The sequence below is a fragment of the Streptopelia decaocto genome (genome assembly GCF_964273445.1).
Source record: "Streptopelia decaocto genome assembly, chromosome: 3".
NCBI classification, from domain to species: domain Eukaryota; kingdom Metazoa; phylum Chordata; class Aves; order Columbiformes; family Columbidae; genus Streptopelia; species Streptopelia decaocto.
In genome coordinates, this window is record NC_138656.1 from 77,107,177 (window position 1) to 77,120,865 (window position 13,689).

At 31.5% G+C, this 13,689-nt stretch overlaps 1 protein-coding gene across 1 annotated transcript in view; it reads right to left on the bottom strand.

Annotated features, from left to right (window-relative positions):
- Positions 1 to 13,689, bottom strand: part of GRIK2 (glutamate ionotropic receptor kainate type subunit 2) — a gene marked incomplete at both ends in the record, with an annotated part of 377,447 nt that overhangs the window by 216,384 nt on the left and 147,374 nt on the right. The window contains one exon of the mRNA XM_082047176.1: positions 10,729 to 10,902. Within this exon, the coding sequence (XP_081903302.1) occupies positions 10,729 to 10,902 (174 nt within the window). The remainder of the gene's footprint in view (positions 1 to 10,728; positions 10,903 to 13,689) is intronic.

Genomic DNA, 13,689 nt, shown 5'->3' on the forward strand with positions numbered 1-13,689 from the left:
TTTATTTAGATTCTAACTAGAATCTTACTTAAATGTTGTAATAACATCAGAATACCTGTCCTGTATTTTATGCAAATAGAACGCTAGAAATCTAAAAAAGCCTAAGCTGATATTGTTTATCTTTTATATAGGAAACATTGAGAAAAATCAGATCATCAGGCACACAAAATTTGCAAAGTGGTATTTTCTGAACTACATCATTTATCATGAAGAGACTGAAAAAGGATTGCCCCCTATGCTCTAGAAATACCTTGACATTCTCCCTCTGTCTTCGCTCAAGAGAGTGGAGTGTAACAAAGTAACTTATGTAAAACCACTGTCTTTTACATGAGTGACCTCTGAAGACCCATTTAAAGAAATTATATACTTCACATTACGTGCCAAAGTAAGTCCCATTGACCTGAACAGAACTACCGACAAATTTGTATTTTTTTTTTCAGCAAGAAAGCATATTGAAAATCTTATTGAACTGAGGCTTCAATCATCAGCTCAATAAACAGATGGATTGAATAATACATCCATTGCTGCATATTACAAAAAGAGACAAAATGAGATTTTTTCTTTTTAATAAACAATATTGAGATAAATTACATGCACACAATATCCTTAATAAAACAATACTTTCACAGTAGCATTTCAGCACTAGGCTTGAATAAAAGAGTCTATAGCATCAAAATAAGGAATTTTTTTTAAGTTTAATATTTATTTTCAGGACATTACATATTCTCTCATTATCTGAAATAGGATACAGCCTTATCTCTGCTGTTAACATACTATACACGTACTTAGGCCTTGGGAAGTGGGAATATGAAGACTATAGAAGCTGTAACATCTGAAGTCTCTGTTTCATAGCATCATGATACTTGGTTCTCTTTAATGTATTCAATATGTTACTTTTTCATGTCTTTCCTATGCTGAATGTCATCTGTGACAGCAGAGACCTCAGGTTCACCAAAATATATGTGTGTGTATATATATATATATATAATAATGAAAGCACATTAATTTTGTTTCCAGCCTGACATAAAGGTATTCACATGTCAATTCAGGTTGATGCTTGAATTTTCCTAGGCACTGTCTAATAGGTCTGTATGCATGACTGTAGCAACTGTATTTCCACTGAAGTGTTTAAGTGGAAAATCTATTCACTACTAAAATTCTAGTTAGAAGCATGATTAGGCAGCCTAAATTCAGGTATATAGCACCATTTGAAATATTAAAGGATATGCGAAATATCCAGAGAAGGTGGACAGACGTGACTTTGGACTTATAGGGGACCTGTGGTCTTCTGGATGGGCATATGGAGGCCAGGCACAATATCCTGTGGCATCTGAAAAGCACTAAAATTGAGTCCATGATGTTCTGGACAGGAACTAGAACTATCCCTTAGGAAAATTAATTTAAGCAATAACTATATATCTGATCTGCATGAAAGTCACAGTGAAGTCTATGCGAACTGTATGAACCCATTTACAATTAGAAATATTGTGCTGCATCTTGACAAGATAAGTAAAAAAAATTACAGGGAGAATTAACTTATTTCATTAAATTAATCTATATACATCTGGAAATGGAAAAAAAAAGGAAAAACTTTCAAGTGTGTACCCCTTCAGGTCTTTAGCATAGAGAATGGTATGCCAGAAGCTTGTTTATTTCTACCAGCTATGTCAACTGGTTTAGTAAGTATTAATTAGTAACAGAGAGAAAAACATCTATTTTGTTTTTCATAAATCAGAATATTCAGAGACAAATATTTACATATGATTTTCACTCTCTTTCACCCATTTACAGTGTGTAATATTTAATACTCAATTGAGTAAAAGAAAATCAGCTCTTCAGTTCATCTGCATTACCATATCTAAGCCTGGCATGCATGTAGCAAACTAAAGGTTAGCCAAATTACACACATATACTGGTTTCCAAAGGACCAGGATTTTACCCAGAACATACTTTTAAACCTCGCTATTGAGATGAGTACATATCAGCCCTAACAGGCAGTGCCACTGTGAAGCTAATGAGCACACAGTAAGTGCTAAATGGACAGTTCCTTCTCTCCACAAACTGAATTATTTACATGGCTGCTTGACCAGCATGGTTGCACTGTCACCCGTCCATATCCTACAACTGTAGCGATGATTGCTAGAGTTGTTCATTCCTGCAAATAAGTTGGCTGATTACTAGCTTTGATTGTGCTGCTCCTAAATACAACATTTTTTAATCATGACAAGTAAAGAAACAGAATAAATGTAATCTTGCTTTTGGTTTACTTTTCCTGAAAAGTTACAAGAAATACAGTGTAGAAATAAAATATTAAACTGAATTTCAGAATACAGATTCTAAGAAAACTATCTTCTTTGACAGACTATGGTATATTAGATTATAGTCCTCAGACTTTGAATTTCATACAGTGCAGAAACTTGCATATTTACTGAGTAAAGGCACTTATGTTCTAATTTCAAAAACAACAACAAAAAAAACAACCAAACAAAAAACCAAACCAAACAAAAAAACATTCACCAACAAAACAAACCAAATCAAACCAAAAAACCACCAACAAAACAAACCAAGTCAAAACAAACAAACAAATAAAAAAAAAAAGACAAAAATCCCCAAAACAACAACAAAAAAAAACCCCTATGCTTCAGCTAGTCTTCCAGACTGCATAGGAGTTTTTGCACAGGACGTTGCATAGGACGTTGCACAATCTCTGACATTTCCGTTTTTGCTGTTACACTGTGTTCCCTCTATTACTTTGTAAAGAGTAGCAGGAGAGTTCTAAACATGAAAGCAGTATATAAACCCATGTCAATCTTACTACATTTATAAATACATGTATACATCCTCAGACCACATCTGGAAGAATTCTATGAAATCTTCCATAGTAGGGAAGCTGCAATTTCTGCTAAATGCTCTACAACACTTGGGCATATCTTTCCTTTGGGACAGGATCACAAGTTTCTGATAGATTCTGTCTCCTAAATGCCAAGAAAGACTACATAAAGGCATCAAATATTTAATAATGTAATTAATTATCAAAATAGCTGCTATATCATTACTAAAACATCTTACAGCATGAAATCCTGCATAGTCCCTAAACTCATGCAGTTAAGTGTGCCTAGGGGAGATTCCTAGCTTGTAATGCACTAATAAGTAATTGTTTAGCATTTCCTTTGAAGTAGACATTTGCTGCCACAGTATTTTACTAAACACATCTCATCAGCAAATCCAGAAAATTCCTTTTGCTAAAGGGATAATTATAAAGCTGTCTACATAACAGACTATCCTCTTTGAAGCTCTAAATCAGAATCCAAGTCTCTATCTCTATAATGAGTATTTCTTTTTGTTTTTATGGATCTTTTCACCCTCAGGAACCTTAACAGCACCTTAATCCTCATAGAATCCTCCTGTCCAGTCACAGTGCCTGCTAGCAGTTACTAAATTATTATTTAACTAGCAATCTCAAATATAACTGTTATTTCCGTATTGTTATGTAGAGATAAGAAATTGCAGTTTCACAAATATCCTTTTACTGTTAACAGAACTAATTTGTAACAAGTTATTCAACAAATCGCAAGACTTACCTTCTATGAAATAGCTTTGCTGCTAAAGAGATTACCATTTCAAATCAAGAATGTAACAAGTATGAAATAATTTATTATTTTTAAAAATTCAAAGCATACTCTAAGGAAGTAAAGCAGCTGTAGATTACATTAACACTGCTACAAAAGGTCTGAAATTTCATTAAAGCACTAATTGAACAAGTTTAAAAATACTGTATTTGCAATGAATGTATTCTTTTTTTCACACTAGTAACTATAAAAGTCTACTTGCCTAAAGAAAAATAAAACAAAATTTTAGAACTTTCTATCTCAGTGTAGAATTGATATCTAGTGCAATAACCTCACTATATCATTTTGTGCAGTCATTGAAAATCCTGACATGAAGGATGAATACAGTAAGTCAAACTTCAGAAGTGTGCTGAAAGAAAATCCTGGATGACACCATTATTTTTTCCTTCCTTTGGGAATAAAGCAAAGCAGTGAATTTTGGACAACAGTGCACAAGAAACTAAGAAGTTGACGTACAGAGCAAAAATAGATGGAGTTAGATATACAAAATACTAGTACTGCTAATAGAGTATATTTCAAGTTTTACATCTCCCCAATTTCTTCAGTCAGTAATTAGGAGCTTAATTTTAACACTAGTTAAAATCTGATCTCTTCCTTTATCACTGCTGTATTTTTTTATTCATAATTTGTCTTGGCTCATGCTAGTCACCTAAACCTTCATTAAAATGGATTAGAGACACCCAGATTCAAATTCTTGGGGCTGTTTTGGGGTTTTTTTTGTGGGTTTTTTGTGTGTGTGTGTGCTTTGTTGGTTTGGGTTTTCTGTTTGGTTGGTTGGTTGGTTGGTTTGTTTGTTTTGAGTAGGGTATTGAACCTGGGAAATACACACTTGTATTTCATAGCAGTATAGCCATAGAAGAGTGCCCTCAAAATTATTCATGTCCAATTATCTGACATGGGAGTTATATTACACAATTTTAACTTCAGCATTTTTGCTGTATCTCTCAAAACACCTACTTTCAAAATGAATTTCCTAGACAGCCTTGTGAAGTGAATATATTTATGTATTCCTTCAATTAAAGACAATGTATGAAAGCATTAGCATTCTTCCTGGTGATATTTTTATCTTTTTTACAGCTATGTATTTGAAGAAAATATGCTTGTATCTATTCTTTTTATTCAAGGAAGCCTATACACCAGCTTTTAGAAATTTCAAATCTTTCTTCATAAAATCTCATCTCTCATTTTTTTTGTATCAGATTAAAATCTCATACACAGAAATGAACCACAAGCCTATCCTGGGTAAGCAACAAATCTCTACATTTTTGCCCTTAGTATTTAATATCACACTAAATTTTTATTGTAACTAGTTTTCACTTGCTAAGAGATATTATTTTTCATGGTGGAGAGCACCTAAGCTTGAAAAGTACGCTATGTCCAGGAAAAAAAAAAAAAAAAAAAAATGTAAAAACTATGTAACAAAATAAACAAGAGAATTTAGAGTGGAAAGAAAAAGAACACAAAGAAATGATGCTCTCTTCTGCTAGGCAGCATATCAGACCCAAATTACTATTTTTCTGAGGAAACACTTCAATATTGACCTTAGGTACAGCATTCAACAAGTACCACAGTGCTTCCCTGCATCTGCCATATACAGCTACTAAAGTGAACATTAAAGAATAGAATTCACAGTCAGAATAGAAAAAAAAGTATGCTCTTCTCTACATAAGATGAAAGCAGATAGCTAAATTGAGTGATAGGCAAAAGCAATTAGTAGGGAAAACTTTACATTAATGAAGCGGCAGAGCTTGTTACGTCATCTGAATTATACATGTTAAGTTCTGACTTGAGGCACAAAAAATTGTGGAATATTAATAGTTGTAGAATAAATCAATTCTGAACTCATAACACTTCATTCACGCTTTACTTTGCTTGGTCTAAATCATGGTTGTCATATATAAATATGGAAGTGCATTTATGTTCAAGGATTTTGGTTGGTTGGTTTTGGTTTGTTGGTTGTTTTTTTGATGTTGTTTGTTTGTTTTTCTCTGTGCTCTACTTGTACAGACTCAAAAATAGTAAGTCAAGTATACCAACAGTAAAGTTTCTTGAAAATAGTATGCTATTTGTCTGTTTTCCAGAATATTTTTCCATTAATACAGTACATATGACAGTACTGTTAGAACTTAATTATGATGACCGAATGTTTTTGTTAAGTAGTTTTTCCATCTTGCAAGAAAATCCAAAATTCAGTTTTTTTGCTCTAGTCTAAGTCAGGATGAAACCTTGCAAAACTAAACTTTTTACCAAAAAGAAAAAAAAAAAAAAGGGAAAACACCTACAATAAATGTTATTATTACTTTTTTTTTTTTAACTTACATCATAAATTCATTTTTCAATAAGAAATCTTATGCTTGTTTAAAAACAGTGTGGGTTTTTTTAATGCCAAGCAATTTTGCTCAAGTGGTTTTTAAGTACCACTTTCAAATTTCAGAATTTAGTGTAAAGTTAGTGAAAAATAACAGCAAAGAATATATCATCTACAGAGAATTGTTTAAGGAAATTGTTTAAAGATCCTCAATCTAGTTAGGAGTTGTTTAGTAATATCATAATACAATGCTCCATTTAAGACTAGTTTCTGTATGTATTGCAATCTGCAATGCTGAAATACTTTTAAGGCAGATTGCCTCAACAGAACCATAGATTTTCATACGTGAATCTATCATACATTATATATATATATATATATAAAAGAATAATTCAGTTTGGTCACATACAACTCCAAATACTTATCTTGGAGCAAAGCTCAAAACTTTCAGTGATGCTATTTAACCTCTTTTGATTTGAATGCTGTTCATATATTATAATTAAGTAGTCTCAGGGACAGAAATGTGCATGGAAAAAACATTCAGCAGACGTCTATATTTTACTTCTATGCACGAGGTTCTGTAACCTGGTAAAATATATTTAGGCAAACAAACATTTTAGCAGAATGATTTAGCCATAAATAAACCTGTGATAATCCAGTCTGACAGCTGACCAAACCAATACCTGGTGGTTTTTACCATAATGTTCAGTATATTTAAGTTTCTTAGAGCTGAAACAAGTTCAGAAGATACCGACCGACACTGCGCACATCCTAACTTTACAAATGTGGATTCTGAACTGCTAAATTAGTGGTGAGAAACAGGGAAACATATGAATGGACTGTCATTTACCAGGTAGATTGTGACAGATTAGAACCACTTCAGATTTTATTTGGAAACATGTAAACCAAAAAAAAAAAAAATAAAAAGACACTTATGTGTTGCTGAATTAAGGTAGGAAGTGTAGGATCAAGAATTCATTACAAAGTTTATTCTAGTCTGAAAAAGTCCCAGCTTTGGATTTAACATGGGCAAAGATTTTATTAATTATTTCATCGTGACTTTTTCACTCAACAGTATCAAGAAGAAACAAGGAGACAATGAGAAAAAGATAGAGAAACATTAGATACAGTTAATTCTACTAGTAAGAAGGCATTGCAACAGATTGGTCTTTGGCTTTTCTTCTGTTCTGGTATTTTTTTTAAGGCATGGCCTATTACTTCTGACAGAATTATTATAATTATATTCCTATACTTTTATTATAGGAAGCAACAGCCGTGTCATGTGCCAGTTCCACATGATCGTTACTTTTAAAAGCACCACATATTTCTTCCTATCTGTTTAGTAAGTGGACAGTGATACAAAAACAATGATCAAAGCAAAGACAAGACTGATGAGAATATTCAGAAAAAAACACCTTTACAGATTTAAGAAATAAATATGATCTTGTAAGTAACTTAATAAGCTGTATCATGTGTACACATTTCTTCACAAGTGTGTGACAGAGATAAAAAGATACAAATGTATCTGAATAGCAACACATTCAGATTGTTATTGATATGTTGTAAGGATCAACACCTCTTTGATTATCCTCAGACCAATAAAGAAATATGAAGGAACCATTAAAAGATGAAATCTATAAGTATGTGATTCATGATATAAAAGCCTCTCCAACAAAAGCAGACCACAGATACTTCCTCAGGAATTCTATGTATCATATTAAAAGTATATTCAGTTTCATTTCAAAGTTGCCAAGCAATTTAGACTTTGGTAGAATTTGTATCTATTTGATTCTCATAAACACTTATACAAGCAAATCTTTTATCACAAGAAGTCTGTATAAAGAAATCATGTATAGTCTGATGCAACAAGGTAAAAGATTTTCAACATTTGCACAGATTTTCTAGAGTCACAGAAAGAACGCAGCTAATTGTGCTGTAGTTACTCTCCTGAATCGTAGAATGGATTTAATTTATTTGTTTTACAAGTAAGCTAACATTTATTAAGTGATAGAATTATTAGATATGGTAGCATTTATTAAATAGTTTACATTTGATTTTCCAAAGCTGTGAAAAGGACTAGAAACAAAGAAAAACTATCCTAACTGAAGTCAATAGGATCTACACTTGGAAATTTGACTTGGAACATTCCAAAGAGATGAGATATTTTTTATCCACTTTCTATTACACTGGGATATTAAAGGTCAGATAGCTATGAAGAAAATTACATACTAATTAGAGATTTACACAAGCCTACAGAAAACAACTTAAAACAAGAATTAAGACTGGGAACTCTGTGAATCATAAATAAGGAAATGTAATGTCTTAGTTAAATTGATAGTTCTAATTCTGTTGTGATGGCTAAGTTCATTTACATATGGTGGAAATGTCAGAGGAAGAAGGACATAACAGAAACACCACCAAAGCTTATAAATTTTGTGATCCGTCGCTGCCTGGTTTTACACCACTGAAAGTAAGTTAGTCTTCACTGAGATCTCTAAATGCTCAGAGTTACATAAAACTCAGTTTTTTATTCGGCAAATTCTCACATTTCAGGTGGATTGAGTTACATTTAGCTACATGGCTCAAGCTGAATGTACTCCCACTAAGCAGGCTTATTGCTAATGTTTTTCTGAATAAGCTGTAGTCAATCTCAATCAATGAAAATAAAACTAATATCCAGTTCAGCCCATATAAGTTAGAGTTTTCCATAATAACAATTAACATCTGTGTAGAGTCTTTAATTCCTGACTGCATTGCTGACTTTAAATACACATGAGCAACGGTGAAATGGAACTCAAATTTTACAAAATAAACAACTTTATTGATAAGTCAGTAAAAAGACTTCTTTTATTCCACTATTTTTATTCTGAGCCCAAGAAGAACTTTGTGAAATGATGTCATGACATAACTTTCTTTTACACCTTCCAAAGATATTTTTTGTAAAATTGGTATCCTATGATTTTTTTTTCTGTATCTAAGGGCCAAATTATAAAAGATCCATAAGCACTTAACACTTCTCAAGATTATTAGGCCTTTCAGTATCCTTTAAATTCTATCTGCATATCTCAGGTATCTGAAACCAAATCAATATAAAGAATCTCCTTTAAATATAAATCCCAGTCTGCTTGAATACTTGGCTCCACTTAGATTTACAAAGAGGACTCTGAAGGGTCCAAAAGAGAAACCAGTGTGGTTTTCATACACTTCTTCACCTTGTCCTATGCTGAGACAAAGTAATGGTGTAAAGTATGGTGTTACACAGTGATATACTAGCAATAATAGGTTTCTGCTTTACATCAGAAGCATATATGAGAATGGTACTTTATTTACAGCACAACAAAAGATGAAAAACACTTGACTGGCCCACTGAACTCTATTCCAATATTCATTATTGTATTATTTGATTGACTATGGCCCTATGTTCTGATAAAGTAACTATTGCTACTGATGTTGGTAACTATCCAAAGATTTGAGATCAATTTGCTCAATGTATAAAATACACAACTACAAAGAGTGAGACTTCTACAAATTTTAAATTGAAAAAGGTAAAAATCAAAGAATGAAAATATTCTTGCAAGAAAGGAAGAAGAAAACAATTACTTAGAATAATAAGCAGGAGCTACATGTAAACCAGGTGCATACTTCACATATTTCTAAAATTCTGGAGAGTTAATATACTTATTTGGAATTATTTAGAGAAATGAACAATGTAAATTTATAGTTCCTGTCATATAGTACTTTAAAAGTGCAGCACAACAGAACTAGTAAATAAATTATTTTTTAAATGTTTCCAAATATCATATTCAAGACACTACATATAACAAATAGAAGAAAAAGGTGGTGTTCTCTTTTTAGATAATTTTCTAAAAAGAAAAAAAAAAAAAAAGAAATTCACTTTTTAAAATATTGTCATTTAGTAGCTAATATATATAAAATCTTTACATCTTACCAGTAGGAAAAAAATTGTTCAAAATTAATTATGTGACTCAACACAATCTAGATAACTGATAGATAACTAGGATACTAATCTTCAAGAAACAGAATTTGTTATTTTTATAATTAAACATGAAAAGGCTTCTAAAAAAAAATCTAAAGAGTAGTAGAACCCTGTTAGCAAAGATGTTAGAAATCACTCCATGACAAAGTAGAATATTAAATCTTTTAACAAATTTGAAAACTAAAAAGGTCCTAATATAGGATTTGTTTTAAAATAAATCCCTTCTGGACAATATAATTTGAGATTTAATTCCAACTAATGAGCAGAAACTCACTGAAAACCTAGTAATGAAATTTTATTTGCATGAACATAATTGTAATTTTCATGAACCTAAGAAAGGCAACAGAATAATCACAAAGGAAAAAAAAAATAGGCAACTAGAATAATTACCTATGGGAAGGCATAGAAACTGGAAAGGATAGTAAGAAGGTGTTACTTACAGTATTCATAAAATATATATCAAAAATAATGTAGAAATGAAATAGTACACATTATTAATGACTGAATCTTAAATTAAAACAAAGTAGGGAAGTATGGACTAGATGAATTAGACTTTTACAATGTGACGTTATCGTTTGGAAAATAATACAGTATGTGTAATTCTGAAAGTTAATATGTACATGTATTCAGTCTGCAAAATATTAACACAAACATCATAGTTACTCTCTGACTCATGTTTACAATAATATTTGGTCTCATACCTCTAAGTAATTTTAGTAACAAAAATAAAATTTTAGGAGATTTTTTAGCTTCACAAACAAATACAAAAAGGAACTAAGTAGTTATGTTCATACCGTCATAAATCCATCCAGTAAACCTGAATCAGGCTTTGGAGGTGCTTGCAATCGCTCCATAGACCACTTTTCAATGATAGATGACACCTGGGTATTTTCTGTGTTTAGAATTCTGAATCCAGTCATATTAACACCACTGTACCGATAGGGTTCCACATCCAAGGCAAACAGGTCCTGAAAAAAAATGACCATAATATAAATTCTTTAATACACTGAAATCCCTATTTGAATTATAGGACCATTTCTCCAAATGAGAGTGCTGAATTCTGCAGGAGTAACAGTGTTACACGCACTAGAAAGTATGCTCTCTTTATTTGGGGACCTTTGTCTGTGAGCAAGCAAGTCAGCTGATCCTATAGTGGGAGTAATCTGATTCACAAAGGAAGAACTGCTTCAACTGCCTTTTTGTAATTATTATTATTAAAAAGAAAAAAAGCCTTTTAGGAAATGTTAAGTCCAGTAGCAGAACTGTAGCCATATTAGTTAGGCTTAAATACTATAGTAGGCCTGAATATTACTATTAACTGCTAAAAAATATTGTTATTAATCACTACTGCTTTGGCTTACCAGAACAGACTTCAAATCATAAAATAAACAGAACAGGAGTTTCCTTGCACCCTCAGTCTCTATGAAACTTTAGACAATAAATTGCAGGGGAAGAGGGGAAATGTACATGGGTTTAAATTTAACCTAGAGCATTTTTCGCAGCTATAAATTATACTTCCAAATACGGACATATCTTGGATAGGAATTTACCTTTGCAAGAATAACCTTTGACAATTCATGTATTTTCAATACATATGTGTCTGTGTGTATTTAGGCCCCCAACAAACACAGAGGCAAATAGAAATTAAAAATTGATAAGAAGAAAAAAATCAAATTTTAGATCAAGCAAGTAAACTCAAGATTATTCCAATCCTTTGACACACTCCTTCGAAACAATATAGAACTAGTACTTAACTTCAGGAAACTCATGACTACATTCAAGTTTTGATGACGGGGGGGGGAAAAAAGTCTTTGAAGAAAACAATCATGACTCATTAAGCCCAGCTATGTGCATTATAAACAAACTTTCATTTGGTTTAATTTGTTTCATTTGGAATAATTACATTACTGTCCTATAGCATAATTTCATTGAACTTAGAAATTTTCCACATAATTTCTATGTAGTCATTAAAATAATTTTTAACTTCTTTTTAACTTTTTCTTTTGCAGAGAGCTTAATATATTAAAAATTTCCATGAAATGGTAGTGTTATGTGTAACACTTGCTTGAATCCATTTTTTTTACTGGCTAGAATTGAAGAAGACTAAATATTGTGCTATGGAAAACCAGAATATAATTCATTATTCATTGTTAACATCACTAAGCCCACAAAAATATCAGTTATCAATAATTACCCATTTTTAATTATAACTAGTTATGATACCATTTTCCATATGCGATACCTAAGACACACAGATGTCAAAATGCTTTTTAAGTTATTTATTTACAAATAACCTAACTCATGTCCTCTTTCTAAAGAAAGAAAACATTTTATTGCAAAGGAAATGTTGAACATGACTAGAACTATGTTACATCTTTCCCTTTAAAAACTCTCTCAGCTTTTACTGTGAAAGAAGCCAGAACCTCAGATGTCATTATTTAATCAAAACACATTCATATTTACACTGGAATATAATAAATATACACAGCAATATTATGCATATATTATAAATACACACAGGTCAGAGTATTAATGATCTACTGCATTAGACCCTGAATCAATCAAAAGGAGAATACACAGAAGACTGTTGTAAACACTGTGACTGGAAAATTTATTTGACAGAACTTTCACCATGTCAGGTAAAAAGCAGTTAATATATCAAAACAACTAAATTCTGATGCAAATTCCGAAGCTACATTGCAAAATCAAAATCTATCATCCATTTATGCACACTAAATTACCCTTTGATAGCTCCAAATCAATATAATACTTGTCTCTCCTATTAAAAAAAAAAAATATAAACAAAAGAGAGAGAAAAAAAGCTGATGTTCTAAGAAGGAAATAAGAATGATATAAAATTCTGGTTTTAAAACATAGCTTTAATAATAAAAATTAAATGCCAATGCACAGCATACCACTCAAAGAAGAAATTTTCACTGTTAGCAAAATGAAAATTTTAAAAAAATGTAAAACCCTTGAAACATCTACAATTCATTTTGATAGACTAGTGAGGGAAATTCCATTGCAAATGATTATAAATCCATAAGAGACAGAAAAATTTACACTTCTAAAATAAGACAGGTGCTTGTGCACAGTAATTTGCCTTCACAGTTCTAATGAACTTCACAAATAATTTTGCTTGCTATTCAATGAGTTATTTCAGTGCTAATACTTTCTATGAACTCTTCTTTTTTAGTTCTGAGTTGAACCTTCTGTCCTACCACAAAGGGTTCATTTCCATAAGGACTTAAACATGTATGTGACTTTAAAAATAGGTAATTTCAAGCATCGTTTTTCTCATGCTTGAAATGACTTGTATTATAAGAACTTCAATCAACCACAATCTATATAGGCAAATCTGAACACAACAGCACAACTGTAGCTTCTAGAGTACTATTTTACCAACTTTTAAAGTATTTCTTAGGCTGTACTGAGCAGCAAAAAAAAAAAAAATCTTCACATACATCTTTGTTATGTCTTGTAAGAGCATTCATATTTTAAACATTCATTTATTGCAAATGTTGAATCTGATGGTTCCAAGAATGATCAAATTTCTTAGTTAGTTTTACATTGCACATTGAACATTGCACAACTCATGTGCTGAAAAAAATCTCATGTGGACTGTTAAATAAAATACTGCTAATCACACCAAATTATTCAGGAATCATATGACAGTGAAAAATTACCTTGTAAAATATTGGATTAAAAGTATGGAATATATGAGTATGTTTAAAATGTCATAATCTCTACATACA